The sequence below is a fragment of the Lepisma saccharinum genome, chromosome 2 (assembly GCF_977018435.1).
Source record: "Lepisma saccharinum chromosome 2, izLepSacc3.1, whole genome shotgun sequence".
NCBI classification, from domain to species: Eukaryota; Metazoa; Arthropoda; class Insecta; order Zygentoma; family Lepismatidae; genus Lepisma; species Lepisma saccharinum.
Genome location: NC_139230.1, coordinates 199172056 through 199191771, shown reverse-complemented (window position 1 = coordinate 199191771; position 19716 = coordinate 199172056). Strand labels below are relative to the sequence as shown.

The 19716-nt window shown below is 36.4% G+C and overlaps 1 protein-coding gene across 1 annotated transcript in view; it reads left to right on the top strand.

Moving 5' to 3' along the window:
- The window catches only part of LOC145984253 (protein SET-like), a 63654-nt gene extending 45287 nt beyond the window's left edge, over nucleotides 1–18367 (top strand). Inside the window, exons 5-7 of the mRNA XM_083117856.1 lie at nucleotides 2060–2151; nucleotides 6233–6399; nucleotides 17221–18367. Of these exons, the coding sequence (XP_082973982.1) occupies nucleotides 2060–2151; nucleotides 6233–6399; nucleotides 17221–17282 (321 nt within the window). The 3' untranslated portion in view covers nucleotides 17283–18367. The remainder of the gene's footprint in view (nucleotides 1–2059; nucleotides 2152–6232; nucleotides 6400–17220) is intronic.
- The last annotated feature ends 1349 nt before the right edge of the window (nucleotides 18368–19716 follow it).

Genomic DNA, 19716 nt, shown 5'->3' with positions numbered 1-19716 from the left:
CACTGTGGACTTACGATATTTATAGTCATGGGAATAACATAAAACAAACTGTTGGATTTTAAGATTTAATAAGCAACAAAACAAATAAAGAATAAAAAGTAGGTGTAATACAGGGATTAATATATATAGGCCTCTAAGGCGTGGTTATTATGATGATCACATTGACCCCTGGGGGTTTTTAGTGTTTAATACATTTAAGACATTATGCTAACTGACATAAATCCATCAGATTCTATAGTGTAGACAACAATAGAAGGACATGCGTACAAATATGGCCCCTCTGAAACTAGTTCACTAAATCCAACCATAGTAATTCTAACTACGGAGGTGCATCAATATATCAATGCATTTGCTGATTATAATCCTAACTAAGTCTGGGTATGTGTACGTCTGCTTATGTGTGGGTATTAATACAAGTGTTGTGGTGTGTCATACCTATAGTATAGGGGGTTTTGTCCCCCGGAGGAGTAGAGTATCATTCTAAGTACTAAAACGTTTGTAAAGGTTATGGATTAAGTCAAATTGTCAAAAAGTGGGAGGTTCCCTGTTCTGCGCAGTGCTCACCCACAGGTCAATAGGAGGGAGGAAAGTGGCAGAATGGAGGACAAAACCAAACAAAAGGGGGGGGGGGATTTATGCCACATCCTATGCTTGGTAATAAGGTTCCTGTTGTGCTCTATTTGCGCTTATGCAGGTGAATTATCACACTTGCAAGGGGTCAGCGGAACCCAAAAGTATCCAGTTTCGTCTGACTTGCACATCTTTGGGGATTAGACATAAACTAACATTTTATCTTACCAGTGTGATGCTGGCAAATAATGAATTCACTCAAAGTTCTTATTACCACATATGCACAGGCAGTGATCTAACAGTGGTCCCACAATGATCACAAGTCAGTTCCAGAGTTCTTAGGAATTAAATATGGCATGCTCTAATATAAGTTTTTAGGCCCTGAGAGAAAAAAAAACATACTGGGGTGTATACAGGGTGATCACTGCCAGAGGCGACTCCAATTGAAATTTAAAACAAAGGGGAAGAATGTCTAGATTCCTGGAGGTGACAGCAGCTTTTAGATTTGCCCCCATATTTTGCATATAAAGGACAGGACTTTTACGGGAAGTAAAATGTTGAAATCCCACCTCCATACAAGTAGAATTAAAAGGAAAAAAAATTGGCATTTTACCCAATAAATTCCTCTTAGACATGACACTGTGGCCCCATAATAAACGAAAATGATTAGAAATTCTAAAATGTAATGCCGCTATGTACCTACAATTATGTAAAGTCTAATTGAAAATTGTTGATTAGTTTATCATAAATAAAAAGTAATGTACATTTCCACAATACAAAAAGAAGTATTGTAACCTAGCATTTCCAAGCATAATTTCAACAATGGACTTTCATTAGCCCATGTTTGACCCCTACTTAGTGAACATAGTGTTGCATCATACAATTATTACTATTATATTACGATGAAGTTTGTAATGGTTTTAAAAATTTCTCAATTGTTGTACCACACTTACAGAACTTTTGTGTACAATTTAAATTTTCTTCTAATTGTGCTTGTTGAAGAGTGTACACCAAAATTTCACTTCTCACAAGAATCAAATTCTTTTTCTAAAAATACAAAACCAATCCCTACTGTTGGTGTAAATATTGTCATCATATGATGCTTTCAGGTGTAACGAGGTCATCTCCACTTAAGGTTTTATTAAGATTATAATTTTTTTTCTGTGAACATTTATATAAAATTGTAGTTCACATTAAAGCAAATATTTTCCTGCTCCTTTGGTGGTTGTCTCATCATCTCACCAACGAAGGTGCCAGTTTTCATCACCTGTTTGGGTATTTCTTAAAAATAAAAATAATTTAAAAAAAATTTTAAAAAATCGTTGTCATTAGCCCAAAGTGGCAAAGAAATGAATCAACATGAGGAAAAAAGATGCAAATCTTTTATTTTTAGAAATTTGACTTGTGTAAAACACCAGTTTCCTAATGCAGTTTAATTCTTTATTCTTTGTTTCCTTTCATGTCTTAATTGATATTCTCCTGATTTCAGGTCATCAAGGATGATATGTGGCCCAATCCTTTGCAGTATTACTTGGTGCCAGACATAGAAGTTGAAAATGGCGTGGAAGGAGAAGATGGCAGGTAAGAGCATAATAACGTATTTATACACGTATAAGGCACATATTTTTCCAAAATTTTTTACCCCAAAAAACTATGGTCCAAGTTACACATGGAATAATTCTGACAGCTCTGCACTTGCTCCTGCCACTCTGTTATCTGTCGTCTGTGAGTGGTTTCAGAAAAGAGTGCTAGAGATGGCATGTGCTTTGTTCTCTGCCAGCCAGAGCTTGTCATTCCCTTTGCGAGGGTGTCAGCCAGTGCACAGGGAGCAGGTTTTTAAAATGGTAAGATTAAAGGAATTTGCGTGTGTATTTAGATACAGTGAAATCTCAGTTGTAAGTTTTATGTGGGACAGAAGGGGGAAAACGTATTAAGATAATTAAAATGATAAAATTAAGTACACAAAGAAAGAAAAGGAGTACTACATATGCACCAAAGTTTGCTGTATTGCAATGATCTGTTCTAAATAATTATTGTAAAATCACGAGAAATCCATTCAGCCAATTCCCTGCAAGAAACCATGTTGAGCATTAGGATTTATCTCGATCTTATGTTTATCGCTTTATATGTTTTCCAAACTCTGCCGATGACAAAATTTGCCAGAAGCCTGTTCTGTATGCCAGGCAACCTCTCCCTCCCCTCCCCTCCCCCTTGCGTTGCATTCATTCACCATGCGACCTTGAAGTCCTGCCTTAAGCTTGGAGAACAAGTGCACTATTGCCAAAACAATAGTTTTTACACATTCTAAAAGTGTGATTAAGGTGTCTTTGTTTTCCCTCCCTCCACAAAAACATATGTGGAGGACTGAGAACATGGCTCAATCACTATTCACAATTATTTACAGGCACTTTTACGTAATCCTTCCTAGTACTTTCCCAGAAAATTTTCTCGCTGTACAGTTGGCACCCACTTAAACTACAGACCCAGTCCCTATTAGCTTTTCTGTGCATGAAGTGGAATTAAAAATTAATTCAAACTAACAAAGAAAAAGCCATGCTTATGTATTCAGAAATAAGGTTTTGGCACTAATGAAAGGGGGACATCCTGGTTTGGTGACCCTCCCCAGAGGGTGGTGCTCTTAAGCCGCCCCCGTGAAAGTCCACGATGGAACATAGAGAAAAAGTTTATTCACTACTGCTATATCTGGGACAGATTGTGAGTTGTAAAGGCACCATATTTGTGACTTCGGAAGGGTGCAGTAGCAGTAGTGAATAAACTTTTTATTTGTGAACTTACACAGGGGTGGCCTAAGGGCTAACTGACCAGGGCACCACCCTCTGGGGATGGTCACCAAACCAGGATGTCCCCCTTTGATTAGCGCCAAAGCCTTATTTCTGCATACATAAGTGTGGCTATTTCTTTGATAGTTTGAGTTAATTTTTAATTCCACTTCATGCACAGAAAAGCTAATCTGGACTGGGTCTATGGTTTAAACGTGGGTGCGAACTGTACAGCGAGAAAATTTCCGAAATTCATCCTCTGGCACCGTTGTTGGTTTACCTTCATTACCTAGCACAGGTTGGTGCTAGCAAATGTGTGGAGATAATCTGGGACAATGATTTGTTGCAATTTCTGGGCAGAGCACACAAGATTAGGTGCTTTTGCTGGCAGATGCTCTTAAGGATCAGTAATTTGTTTGATTTGATTGACAGATCTGTCAGTGAAAGAATCCAACAGCACCTAATGGATGCAAAAAATGCGCAACCCACTACTGGCCTTGCCAAACACATCAAATACGATAGCCATAAAATTCAAAAGGTTTAAGTCAAACACACTCAGACACCAAAATCAAGGAAATACATGCCATAATGCACTTCCCGCATGAGATGAACATCGATAGCGGACAGGCACACCACGCCTGGAGTCCCCTACTAGAACAGTTAACACCAGGAAATAGCAGCAGACGTACAGTTAACAACAGTGCACCTAGCGGTGCCCGGAGAACTACAAAGACACATGCCAAGCAACAGTACAGAGAGTTCCAATGAGGATGGTGGTAGTGGCCACTGAAATTAATAGAGCAAAGAAGAAAAAACAGTTTCGCAGATAAAGTGAGTACTAGTTTGTCCATAGTTAAACACGTATTATTTCAGAGTTCTTCTACAAGAAAGTATCTGCGCTTGCACCTGATATCAGCATTTCTCCAACATGGAATTGAATTGACCTTTATTAGAAGAAAGCCAAATCTGTAGTGTTTGCTTTTGTTAATTTATTTCGTAAGCATACAGAATGGATACGCAGCCATTGTTCCAATCGCTTCCTATTCAATAACGTGCTTTCGAACGAGGCACACATGTAGTTCTATATTTAAACGCCAGGCTGTGTGCCAATCGATGTGGTTTGAAACTATACTAATAGATGGTGCACAGATCGATCCGCTATTTTTCCACACTTCAGCAATACCTACATATAATTTTGGAGTACAAAGTTACGATTTGCTAACTGCCAGTTACTTTCACATTGAAAAACCCGGTGCTGGTTAAGAGTCGCGATTATCTCCAACTGGCAGATAGTTAACAGGAAGGATAACTGGACATTGAAAAACCAGCCCAAAACGAGTTATGGTAACTGCCTGTCCCAAAAGTCACATTCTGTGCATCTCGTGAAAGAATGATATTCACCAAATGCATGGGCGAGGAGTCTGGTTTGTTCGGTGAGAATCATCTGCTGCTTGCAGACAACGCGCGTGCATGATGGCTTCAAACTGCACTAGTTCGGAAAATGTATTATAATTTTAACAGAGCGATATGAAGCAACATGTGCAAGATTAGTGTGCCTTAACTTTTCTTACAATGTGATTAAAATGAGTAACATTGTTCGCAGCAGAGTTTATTTCTGCCAGAAGGACATGCCTTCCACTGGACGCCATGCGGAAAATTTCTATAAACAAAAAGCTGCACCTGAGATTTCATCTAGAGCATGCCATAAGTCTGAGAAATAACTGGTTTCACCAGGTTCACGAGGCCAGTTACTTTCATTAGTTTCGTTTAGACTTTCGAAACGCACCCATAGTTAAAGCCATATTTTATACATACATGTTCCTCATATGATCATGATAATCATGCTTTGCATCACTTCGGCAAAAATCATTTGCACAATGTTTACCTGGCATATTTTCAACACAGGATCTGATTTGTTTGCTGGAAATGTGAGTACATTTCATGCAATGCATTGTGGGGAAGTTGTTTGTTGAATATCATTCATTAAAAATCCTATCTTATTTACTGGAGAATGTTAAGAAGTTTGAATCAAAGGGTGCTTCATATTTTCCAATATCATATTGAGTTTTTCCTGTATTTTGCTGCATAATTTTGGTGTAAGAATTTTGCAAAATTTCCAATAGATCCATAAAGATAGAATGGAACCCTGATTTTATATTTTCCTACAGTTTTAAGTCTTTTCAGTTTAATGTGAAATTGTTTCCAGTGTATTTAGTGCTGTCCCAGCTTCTTTCTAATTTTTAGCTATTGTACGGTATCTTTACTCTAGTAGAACGAGTCTTGCATCCTTACAAAGGATCTCGTGTAATGCAGTGCATAATTTATTTGTCTGAATGTTTGTGATAATGAGAGGCATGCATATTTTGTTTTTGATGGAAACCGAAATGTGAAATAACAATTTTTGTGTTTTTGAAGGGTGTGAGGTTCATTTTTCTATCTGTTTTGTCATGAAATGATGCGAAATGAACTGCAAGATGCAAAATTAACTTTTAAACAAAAAATTTAGAGTTTATTTAGCAATGGAATACTTTCTGAAGTCTGAATTATCTTGTGAGTTGTGTAAATATTATAAAATTGATTAATTCTGCTGTAAATATTTGAGAAGCAAAAAATGGACTCCATTGCACAGGAATAAATTTAATACTCTGGTAACTTCATAAATATGCTATTAGAAGGTAAATGTTTATTTTGTGTAACAAGTTTAGTAGTTTTTAGTTTTAGATTCACTACTTTAACAAAAATTGCCATTTTATATACTGCTTTTCATCCTGAAATGTGCCCATTTTTTGACCAAAAATATTGATATTTTTTCACCATAAATATGTGGCTCTGATAATGGTTCATAATTTACTTGTATTTTATAACATATTTTTTTTTTTCAGTGAAGATGATGCAGATGATGCCGTTGTGGTTGTGGAAGAAGAGGAAGATGAGGAAGATGTGGAAGGTGAAGGAGAAGAAGGTGAAGGTGATGACGATGAAGATGTTATGGTTGAAGAAAGTGAAGAAGAAGGTGATGGAGACGATATTGCAGAAGAAGGTGATGAAGGTATGTGGGCAATCTATCAAAACGTCAAGGTAAAAATCAGTGTTCCTGATTGATTATTAGGGACCTTGATGTTTTTTTACAGTTTCAACAACACCAAAATACCAAATTGCAAGAGACTTCATGATGCTTTCATTATCTGAACACAAAGAAGGCAGCTGACTTTTGAAATTAACACAGAATGCAATTAACAGATTCTGCAAAGAAAACTTGAAAATAGTCTGTTCTATCTTGGCATACCAACAGTATGTACAGTGAGCTACATCATGAACACCAGAAATGTTCAGCTACCACAACTGCATGTATTTATTTGATTTTCAATGCTGAAAGTAGTTGCATGCCTCAATGCTACATTAGGACAAAACAACACCAAAATACTCACCTTTTTTCACTTCGTAATTGATATGGTGATGGTAGTGCTAAAGTAGAACTTAATTTTTCACTGATACTTCAGTTCATGTTACATGCAACACTTACAAATACTTGTTAGTTCACTGTTCCTGACTTTAGATTAGGGATGGGTCGATATGGAATTTTGGCCGATACCGATAAAGTACCGATATAAAATTTACCGATACCGATAACCGATATTCTACCGATCCGATATAAAATTAGAAATGGTCCTTGAAGAACCTGAAATGTTCATTGATCTCCTTAATAAATGTGTGTTTCGAGGTGACTGCAGTGCAAAAGAAGTTGAATATTTAGACAATTACTTTTTTAAAAAGTAGGGCATCAAGATTATCCATAAAAATTACAAGAAAATGGCAGAATTTTGCACTAAATTATAAGATATTTATCGATATATCGGATCTGTAAAATAATCGGTAATTTTACCGATATGCCTATATCGGCCGATACCGATAGAGTACCGATTAATCGGTCCCATCCCTACTTTAGATAGTAGATCAAGGTCAAATGCATGGTTTAAGGTTTGTTGAACTTCAGTGAATTTCTGATCTAACATTTTTTTTGGTCAGTCCCAGTAAATCTCCCATATAGTTAAGGTAAAAAATAAGATTCTCCTGCATTTAATGTTTTCCAAATTATGTTTTTCTGCATCTAACATTGCTCAAGAATGATCCTTAATGAAGAAGGTGAATCAGTTTAACTTTTCAAAAAAGATAGATAGTAAAAAGTGACAACCAGCAGCCCATTTACTTCCTCCCTCCCTCTTCTTCCATAAATTGTAGTAATATTCATTCATTTGCTGGTTTTATGTAGGGTGGTCCAAGAAACACTTTACACCTTTGTAAGTGTATAAAAAATTATTTGGAAATGTTACAGAACTGGTTGTGGTGTCATTTTGTGAGGAAATATATAAAGTTTGACTAGCGTTGTGAAATAATACCAAATTCTGCAAGTTCCATGGCAGTTCCATTAAAAGTGGCTGCTTTCACAGGTGAAAAGCAAGCTCAGTGTTTTCTTTTTTTTTTGTTTGAAAGCTGCATCCAGTTCCAACAAGATGATGCAACACCTCACTACCTCACCGAAGTCAGGGATTTCCTCAATATCTAATATCCAAGTTGGTGCCAAGTGCATGGCCACCTTGTTCACCTGATCTGACATACCAAGATTCAATTTTTTACTTATGGGATTTCATTCATACACTTACAAAGTTGTAAAGTCTTTTTTGGACCACTCTGTATTTGAAATCCCTAATTAGAGCAGTTACGTGGGTAACTAGACTTCTGATATGGTGATCTTACAAGCAAGTAGGTGTAGGTAGCACCTCCATGTCAGACCCAGTAATCATAAAATCTCTTGTCACCTCCAGCCCAAGAATACAACTCCTCTTACCGTGATGTGCACTAGTTTTCAATATCATTGATGCATTTCTTTAACTGTTCTAACTTTTAAAAAGTAAATTTTTAACAGAAAATGACTCCTGTGTAATCTAGATTGAACAAGAGATGAGACAATCTTGTGGCTTTTCCTTTTATTCAAGGGACAGATTAGTTAATGTGTTGTGTCAGCAGGCAGAAAGACTTGATTCACGACTTTCCAGGTTTTATTTTCCTCCCTTGAAAAAAATAGGTACCATATTTATTACCAAGACGATTATACTGGCAATGACTGTTGACTTTCTCGATGTCCCTGTACGCAGGTGCAAATCATCATTATTCTTATATATAAAACATTAACTATTGTTTGGGGAAACATGAATGATGTGGAATAAAGAGTACTTCATTTTATCCTACATTCAACTTAACAAATGTTTTCTGTAAAATCTAAGTTCTGGTGTAATGTTTTCCCAAGTGTAACATCTGTTTCTGGTTCATGCTGCAACAATGTTAATTAGAAATTCACTGCAATTCAACAAAAAATATTTTAGGAGAAAATTACATTAAAATCCATGTTTCCATTATCATTATTACTAGGGCTGAGCCGATATCCACTTCGAACGATAGTATCACTGAATCCCACTTTTACCTATGCTTGAAAATTGTAATTATTAAAAGTTGTTTTAAATATTGATTAATATTGTGCATAAGTATTCCACTTCAATTATATGAATCATTTCACCAAGGGTTTTGCTTTAAATTTTACAAGAATTACATCAGAATATTGAAATACATATCATGTAATCTCAATATCCAGTTTTTGGCACAAACTGGTGCCAAATAAAATTAAACTTTGAATTTTATATAGTTTTCAGGATAATTAGACTCCCCATTTTTGCAGGTTGCATGAGAGACCAAAATGCTGGAAAAGTATTGGCTGGTATCTGTTAGTAAATTCCAACCAATACTTTCAGATGTAGATACCACTGGTATCAACCAGTACAGATACATCTGCATCGGCTTAGCCCTAATCATTTCTGTTGCCAGAGTATGATGAACCTACCTTGATTCCCCGTATTTGCCACATCTTGTCCCTCCTCTCCTGTCTTAGTTAAAGCAGCGTTTTTTTTTTTTTTTTTTTTTTTTTTTTTTTTTTTTTTTTCAACAATGTCCAGCAGCATGTGTATGGGGGAAGGATGAAAACATGCAGGTTGAAAATACTCTACCTGTGCCACCCTCCCCCTGCATTATTTAATCTTTAGCAGATGGAGCCTCGCACACATGTATGGCATCTCCAAATGGGTCTTTTCAAGCACTCTGTTTTCAAATTTGCCAAAAAACCATTGCTCAAGAATTAATTATTGTAGAGATGAAATCCTCCTCCCTGAATGACAGGCCTTTTAGTGGAGGTGAACTTTGTGATCAAAAGTATCCAGACACACCACGAAACGTGTGTCTATCATAGAGGATGACACAGTACAGTGCGGGACAGCAGTATGGGATGGTCTGAGGAACTCGGACTTTCAACATGGTTGGGTACCACTTTTGTAAGAAGTCTGTGTGCAAGATTTCCACCCTCCTAAACATTTCTAGGTCCACTGTTCCCAATGTTATAGTGAAGTGGAAATGTAATGGGATGTGTACAACCCAAAAGGGTGCAGGCCGATCTCCCATGTTGACCTCCAGAGACCACAGTGTGCTGAAGAGGATCGGGTGTACATCGTAATCATCAATCATCCATCACCACAATCAGACAGGAATTCCGAACTGCATCAGGATAGCTCCAAGCACCATGACTGTTTGGTGCAAGGTACGGCAACTTGGGTTTCCGTGGCCGAGCAGCTGCCCATAACCCAAACATCACACAGGCAAATGCCACCACTCGTGTGGTGCAAGGAGCATCAAAACTGGACCATAGAACAGTCGAAAGCTGTTGTGTGGAGTGTTGAATCATGGTACACAATGTGGCGATCCGATGGTAGGGTGTGGGTGTGGTAAATTACATCCACCAGCCTGTATAGTGCCGACAGTGAAATTCGGGTGTAGTTGGTTTTACAATGTGTCATGTTTCTCCTGGAGCGGCTTTGCCCCCTTGTTGCTTTACATGGCAATGTCACGGCACAAGCTTATATTGACATTTTAACCACTTTCATGCTGCCTACCATCGAAGACCAGTTTGGGGATGACCATTGTGTCTTTCAACACAACCGAGCACCCGTCCATACTGCAGGGGTTGTAGGGAGTTGTTTGATGATAACGTCCCACTAATGGACTGGCTTGCGCAGAGTCCTGATTTGAATCCCATGGAACATCTGAGATGTTTCAGAACACAGACTTCATGCTAGACCACATCGATACCTCTTCTCATTTTGGTGCTCTGTGAGGAATGGGCTGCCATTCCTCAGGAAACCTTCCGCCACCTGATTAAAAGTATGCCTGCGAGAGTGAAGTCTGTTATCGAGGCTAAGGGTGGGCCAACACTGTATTGATGGCCAGTGTTCCCCGATGTGGAGGGTGGCCCAAACTTGTACTTCATTTTCGGGTTGGTGTCCAGATACTTCTGATCACATAGAGTAGTACATTGTACCTCCCAATAATGAATGCTAAATGAATAAAAATATATTTTAAAAAATGGTTTCAAAGGCCATCATACTCTGTCAAGGAGAATTAAACTGTAAGGAAATAAGAAACACTCAACACACTTGAAGATTTTGATTATTTGGCAGAAAGAGGCTGCATCTTCAGCAAGAGAGAGAAAAAAATTAACTCTGGTTGAAGATACAGCCTACTGTCACATCCAGAACCATGTAGTGTCTGGTGTTTCAGATTTCCTTCTCATTTTTGTATTAGTCCTTCTGACCTTCCTTCCTTCCTTCAGCTATCTGTCTTATTTTTGTATTAGCCATTCTGACTGTTCTTCCTTCCTTCCTTCAGCTCTCTCTCTCTCTCTCTCTCTCTCTCTGTATTATTTTTGTATTAGCCCTTCTGACTCTTCTTCCTTCCTTCAGCTGTCTCTTTCTGTGTGTGTGGGGGTGTGGATTATTTTTGTGTTGGAACGTGAGATGAGCCAGTATCGTTTCGAACCTACATTAACCTTTAGCCACCCGAGCCTCTTTCGCGTGTAACCCCCTTGCCACCTGAGCTGATTTTCAGCAAAATGCAGAGTTTTATAAAAATGACTAGATCGGATGCTAATTGCCGTAGACAGACAAATGATATATCGTTTTATTCTAAATGAACCATAGAATTATGCACATTGAGTGTATATATGGATGCGGGGGGTTGGGGACCGGAAAATTCCACTCAGAAAAAAATGCCCCTGGACAACAAAGTACAGGACATTGTCAAAATACACATGGAAAGATCGCTGGCATGTCTGGAACAAGAAAATAATTGCGCTATTATGATATGAACAATACAACACTATTTGTACCCCCCAAAACTATATGTCTGTACACCACAGCCATTTAGCAAAATGCGCAGTTACGTTGAAACACCTGCATATTGAAGGCTTATTTCCCTAGACAGACGAATCAAGTACTGTTATACATGGAATGGACCATAGATTCGGACTACATACAATTTATGCATGTTTAGTGTATATATGGATGTGGAGGGAGGGGAGGAACTGGAAAATTTCAAAATTTCCCTTCTCCGCTCGTGGACAACAAAGTACAGGATATTCGCTGGCATGTCTGGAACAAGAAAATAATTGCACTGTTATCATATGAGCAATAGAACACAACTTGTGCTCCTCCCCTCCCAAACGACATGTCTGTGCGCCACTGACTCAAGCCTCGTATTGCAGAGTTACCTTGAAACTCCTGTATATTGGAGGCTAATTGCCCTAGATAGATGAATCAAGTACCGTTATACGCGGAATGAACCATAGATTCGGACTACATACAATGTATGCACATGGAATGTATATATGGATGCGGGGGGGAGGGGAGGAAAAATCTCCCCCCCCCCCCCCCCAGCTATCCATTGAGCTGTAGACTGTCTGTAAAAGAAACTCAAGTTTCCATAACTAATTAAAGAGTGATTTATTTACTTACCAATTTATGAGACTCAATGTTATCCATCCCATGAAGATTTCAGGTGAGGACAGTCCAACCACCCCCACCCCCTGCCTCCCATATCATAAAAATTAGAGCCAACTTAGCTACATAATAGCAACTTTTGTCACAGCGTCAAAATGTATTATGTAGTGATATTGGTCATTTTGCTTAATTTCAAGCAGTGTTGGCTGGGATTGATGATTAAATCAAACGGATACTTCTAGAATGGCTTAACTCCAGTTAGAACCAATTGCAGTACATCTAATGTAATTTGTTCCGTATTTGAAATACACTTCTCTAATCCTTCCTTCTCTCTAAATGTTTCATGTTTCTTGATAGTGCATGTGTGGATGGCTAAAACATTACATACTACTTCTATGCTGTGCACTGCACATTATTCAAATTTAAAATGTCTATCTTTATGCACATTTTTTGAATAAATATTGTTGGTATTAGGTGAAGAAGGTGAAGTGATTATAGTCATTGAAGGTGATGAAGTGGTTGAAGGTGGTGAAGTCACCACAGGTGAAGTCTCTGCAGATGGAAAAGTCGCTACAGGTGAAGAAGTCACCACAAATGGAAAAGTTGCCGGAAGTGGAGAAGTCACCACAAATGGAAAAGTTGCCGGAAGTGGAGAAGTCACCACAGATGGAAAAGTTGCCCCATGTGGGGAAGTCGCCATAGATGAAAAAGTCACCGCAGGTGGAGAAGTCGCCGAAGGCAAGGAAAACTCCAAAGACAAAGAAGCTCGCAAAGCAGGAGACCGAGACAGTGGAAGTGAAGAAATCACTTCTCATAGTTCATCTCTACATTCACTTCATTCATCTTATAGTTCGGTGCATACTAGTGATATAGAATCAATCCCAGATGAGAATGGTTTCGTGAGATTTTATCGGGATGACTAAATATTGAGGCACAGGTTCAATGCGAGAAGGTACGTATCAATACAATGTAACTTAGAAGTTACAGAACATGTAACTTTTAATGTTAATAACATGAAAATCATACAATTGTTCACACTGGTCTTTTTGTTGTAATGCCTCATTCATTTTTTTTTTTTAATTTGACATTGTTACAAGGGGATCCAGAAATGAATTAACAGTGCAAGTTTGGGTGTACTTTTTTCCATCCAAAATTCACAAATCTACAGAAGCTTCACATTCTTATTCGAAACTTAGCATATGTTGATGAAGGAGACTCACATTGGTGTAAGTAATTAACATTTACCTTATATTTATTTATTTATATAATAAAAATATATATCTTTGATAGAAGTTTCAGTCACATAATTTGACATATTTTGATTAATATGATAAGGTTTTATGGTTTGCCACCAACTGTGTTTCTGGTGCATGTCTATGATTATGTGGTAAATATGAAGAAAAAAAATTGTGAATTTATGAAGTCAACTTTTTTCGAAGTCCTAAACTGCAGACTTGCAACTGTGCAAAGAATAAAAGGGAAATTGATTTTTATTTGTAGGTAAGCACCATTGATAAGTGCTTAAATAATGGGTTTTACTACCTTGCTGTAGTTAGGTATTATTCCTACCCAAAAGTCAATCTCTCTTCCATGTAGTACACCCCAGGAATGGTATTCTTGTTTTGTTGGTATTCCATATCCATATATGCAAAATAATCTAACACTGTTATTTTTAGTGGTTTTTATTTTATTTTATCTTTTATCTGCCATGTTTAGTTCTGGTTTTCCAGAACATTTTCAAACTACACTAAGATACAATAACACAACCTCACATGGCTAGTCACTCTACACTTCTAAGGAATGAAGTGTCCTGTGTGTCCTTATTTCCTCCTAGGTAAACTGGTTTTTTTTTCCTGATAAAAGATAAAATAAAATAAAAACCACTAAAAATAAACTTGTTAGATTATTTTGCGAACCTTTATTGTCCCTTGATCCATTACATCTAATCACCATTAACCTTTAGAGTATGAGTATGTAGCTTGTATATTCCACAAAGCCAAGTTGTATACCTGTCATACCATTTCCACATGGCAGCAATTACCACATTTCTTCAAAAATGCACACAATATTTCAGTTCTGTCATTTTGTTCATGTGTGTCCATATGAGGGTATGACATACTCGAATCAGAAAACAATATATTAATTGTCACTTATTAACAAATGCAATTTGATAATTTCAACTTTTTCCCTTCTAACGTGATGGAATAAAATTTATAAATGTGGTATTACTCTTCAACCACTACTTTTTGGTGATATATTTTACTTTTACATGTAATAATGAAAGCTAAGGAACTTATTCACAATATGCTTAAATTTGGGGTCCAATGTTCAAAATTTCCTAAAAGTTAAAACATTTTGCATATTTTCATTTTTTAAATTGGCGGTTGAGCATTACATGTTCCGAAAATGTGGTATTTTGTCATTCTGCCCTGCAAATTCTTAACAAAGAAGGGGCAGACAGATTCATGGATGAGAAAGAAACACATGTGAAATGGTTTTGGAAAATGCTACACACAGGAACTTGGAATGTGTCTTATGCTTCTGAAACCAGGAAAGATTGTCTGAACATATAAAATGATTGATTTGTATACTACTATGTTCTTGATTGTTTTTTGTATCACTAATGCTTTTAGTTTAGTATCAACCTGCTTATTTTCTGGTTTGCATTTGTTTGTGCTATGTTCATCTATAGAGCACTTTTTCACATTTTTCTCATGTCACACATGCACAAGGTCTGTTGGTTGTAATCCACAGTACCTCATGGTGGCAGTCACCATGTAAAATTCAGTGATATTTCTTCCTTGATAAGTAAAATAAATGATTTAAAAATTTTAAATGGAAGAGGCTTTGTAACTTAAAAGACCAGTGTAAATTCAGCAGAATTTCAGTTGTACAACTTTCAGGGGACAGGATAAAGAACTTTAAAATGTGGGGAAATTTCAGGTCAGAGTTACTTTGTGTGTGTTAGGATTTTCATGTTAATGTGTTTTTTTTAATTGAATTATTACCTGTAAGAAGGTTGTAATTTAGAAAACATTGTTTGGAAGTAATCAATGAAAATTATTATGTGCCTTGTAACTCTTGCTAGAATATGTCAATGTTCATAGGCATATTTACATGAATATTGTCACATTCTAGCAAGAGATGCAGGGTACTGATAGCTTTCATTGATTACCTCCAAATATGAGTGGAAATACTCTATGTATACATAATTGATTTGGTTTATTTTACTTCGCCTTTCTGCCACTTTTAGCTAATCAGGCTGGGATTGAAACCTGGAACCCCTGCTATTGTAGAGTGCTGTACCACTCTGTCATGAGGTCAGCTGTGGAAAAGTATTGTTGGCAAAAAGAAAGCAGCTTACCTACCTCTATGACGAAATTATACCAGGGGTCCCAGCTTGAGCATGTGTATTCTTTGTTAGTGTCCCTTCATCAATTTCATTATATTATCACTCATCCTCATCTTTGCAATTAGACAACAGTGACAGAAAAGTGAAGTAAATAAACCAAATTAATGAATCAGTTTAGTCCTTCATACTGTAAAAAGCATCGAAAATTTACAAGAGAGTCCCTCAGTTCTTCCTTCATCTTTTCTTTCAATGCTGCTGTTAATCATTCTTTCTGTAGTATTTTGTTTTTCTTCTTGATAGAACAATGTTCCCAGATGGTAGGTGTCAAATTAGGCAATACTGTCAGAAAAGTGACACGAGAAGAAAAATATGAATACAAAAAAGCATCATGTGAGAGGCTCTCTTTTGCAGCGGAAATATGATAACACACATTCATATAATCCCATGCTATGTCCTGTTTTATGATTTGATTTCAGAGCAAAAACCAAACTAAAAGAAATTCTGTTGACAGCAGTCTTCCAAGAACATCGAGAACTTGACAAATGATTCCAAGAGTTTTCGACCTGATCAGCAAAAGCACACAGTTTAATTCTCAAGCCATGCTAATTAATCCGTTATGATTAATGGTGCTTTCGACCCTGAATTGTTGCTCCAAGACAAAAATTTAGCAATGCAGTATACCACAAGAATTCCCCATCACCATGGCAACTGATCCAACCTGATTGGTTTTCATGTATGAGATTTCATTTTGCCATTCGATTTGTGACAAAATGGGGCTGGGAAATTCACTGTGCACCCTTCAAAGACATGGAAAATGTACATTATAGGGTGTTATTTCACATTTCCATCAAAAACTAAAGACTAAATGCACCTAAAGTGTGTTAACGAAATTTAGTTTTCATGGCTGGGATATCACTACTATCAGACTTTAAACATTTCTGGGATAGGTCTGAAGACAGTAAAGTTTCTTTTAATGTTTACACCCTAAAATATTTTGCATTGAAACTTTGAAAATTTATTCTGGAAATTCAATAATTATTTTTGAACTTTTGTCATTAGCCAGCCACCATAAAATTAGACCCCGAGATCAGCCTATCAAGAAAGGAAAAGCAAGCTGTGTAGAAAATAAAAAAAAAATTCTCCATCCATTTACTTTGTTAGTGTCCTTGCAGAACAGTCCATGTAACAGATGGAAGATTTTTGCAAGATAAGATGTCTTGCAGTTGATTACTTAAATTTTAGTTTGAAATTCTTATACAATTAACAATTTTTCATAGATCAGTGTATCCCGTAACATTTGTGGCTTGTGTTTGTAGATGTATTTTGAGTCAAGAGTATCTGAAATGGCAAATGTTAAATATTTTAAATGTATAACTGTTTAATTGAATTAATTTTTTGGATACATTGGAATTTCCCAAACTCGTTATATTGTTAATATATTTGTGTGCGAGTGGTGATAGGTGGTAAGGCATAAGGTTGAAATAAAGTAAACATCTGCTTGTACCCATGGATTTTGGGAAAGTTTGCCTTCAAAACAAGGAATTATACTTGAATTGTATCATGGTCCTAAAGTAGCCACCCTGCTGTACTACTATTGATACCATTTTCTTGTGCCAAATTTTTTACTCAACTTCTTTTCTTGCAGGTGAAGAAGGTGCAGCTGGGGGTAACAGGGAAGCAGGAGCTGGAGAAGGGGCAGATGATTGAGATGTGTGATTTGTGAACTTCGGGACCCAATGTTGCTACTGGTTTTATACACACTATTGTACATTAAGAAAAACTCCAGTGGTCCTGTTAAACAATTTGCTCCATATAAAACTAATATCTTTTTCTGCTGAAGTGAGGATTGATGAACAAGTATTGTGCAGAAAGGGACATCGATGGTATCATTCAAATGTTGATATTTCTTTTTCAATCCGTGTTTATATTGTGTTTTCTAATTACTTGTGAGGAAGAAATGGCAAGATGACGATGGCTAGGATATTGGACAGTGAGACATACATATGTGTTAAAAGTTTAAGGAACAATCAAATCATATACTTATTTTTTTATTTAACCCATATGTGTGTGTTTTAATACTTGTTATCAGTTAATTATTGTAGATGTAAATCTGTGTATTTTAAAAGTTTTCCATTACCTTGCTTTCTTTCATCTTATTCAAATGTTATTTTCTGTTGATAGAGTTGTGTAAACATCTTGATTATGTATTCCTCCATTTGTAATTAATTTTCTGTGGGCTTCATTTTTTGCACAGCATTCGGTTTGTGAATTTGAAATGTGTTGCATGAGATCACAGTGACACTTTGAATAGTAATAGGGTTTTATATTTCATGTGTGTTTGAAAAAAAAATGCTAGTGTAAACATGTAATAGATAAAAAATATGGTAATTTCTCCACTACTGTCGATAACAGAAAAGTGAAATTATTCTTTCTTTTTTTTTGGCAAAGGATGTGTTGCTGTAGGGTGATATTTTGTTTCCATAATTTTCTGTTTATTTCATTTTAAAATATTTCCTGCAATCAACTTGAGAAAGTTGACAGCAGCAATTAACTTTTCTTATCACATGTGCTGTTACACTTAAGTGTGCTGTATGTCAAATTCAATGTCTTCAATTCCTAGTCTGCCTCTGTGAAGTACGTGTACTTCACCTGGGTACAGCAATTGCCTCACTAGATACTTTTTTGGGGGGTTTAGTTTTACATTTATGGAAAATTTTGTCTAAAAGCTAAGTCAGTTGCTGATGGTGTATATGTTAGCAAAGTTCATTCCTAGTAAAGAACGTTCTTTTGTAGTATGAGTTTTTATTATTTGTAATGTTGTAAACCTTTCTTAACTGGCTTGTGTATTCTGTGTGCTTAGAATCTAGAGATCTGAGTTCAAATCCAGATGAAGAAACTCATGTGTACTTGCATCCATCAGGGAAATCACATGACAAAATTTTGGAAATGAATAGCCACTTTTGTCTTTAACACGAGAACGGCACAAGATCTGTTAACCTTAGAATAGCGAAAAGGCAACCTCATAAGAAGTACATTTGAAATTTTCAAATTAATTTGTAATAGGAACTTTATTTTATTTTTATGTTTTAGGTATTATAGTGAAAGTGTTTAGGTGGTTTTTAATATAATTTGAATACAAATTATAATCATCAACAATTGAACACTTACATATGCAACATTTCATATTCGGAGACATCCTTCCCAGTCCAAGAACACTACCTACGTGAGGATGTGCATGTAAACTGTGACATGTGGGAACATGCTCAAAACAGGATGATACAGCAATGCAACATGATGCTGATATTGCAGCTCCTATAAATGAAACTATAGGGGTCAAATTCCCCTCCCATTGTTCTAGGGATATAACATGAAATTTCACAGAAATAACTTATATTTTGTAGATTTATATATACCATCTGAAAACGGACAAAGAATTATGAAAAGTCACAAAATTTCGAGGAAAAAAATCAAAGTGGGATGTTAAAGAAAACACCATTCTAGCGTTATGGATCTTCTTTGTGGGAGATATTCTACATAAAAAATGTTATTTATTTTGAAGTATTGAATGACATCATTCTCTTGAATAGCAAGTGCAGTTTAACCATTAAACTGTGGTTATTTGCATGTTAAAGCACCACAGAGTGGGCTGAAAATTAATTTTCAAAATACCTGGGAAAGTCTTTGAATTATTTATCCCAAAACAAGTTGATCTCTGCATTTGCAAGAATGCGCACACAGGCAAGGGAAGGGGGAATACACAGTGGAGCATCACTTTTATATTCCCAAATTTTACATTTTCCAGCATTTTGCATTCAAAGTTCATGGTTCCAATAAAGAACATGTTTCGTCTTTGTACCCCCAAAAATGTGAAATTAAAGTTCCACTGTATTTGTGATAAGTTTAATAAAACATACTAAACATTTCATGAAGGGTGCAGTAAATGTGGTTTTAATTACGTAAGTAAAGTTTAGTGTTTCTACGTTGCGAATTGGATTGCTTTTTGGGACTAATTTCGAAGGATTGCTTCTTTCATTAACTGAGGATACAGCATGTGGGATGGAGTAATAGGAAAAAACAATCCAATTTACAATGAGGAAACATGATACTTTACTTATGTAATACTTAATTGTTCAATCGGGGT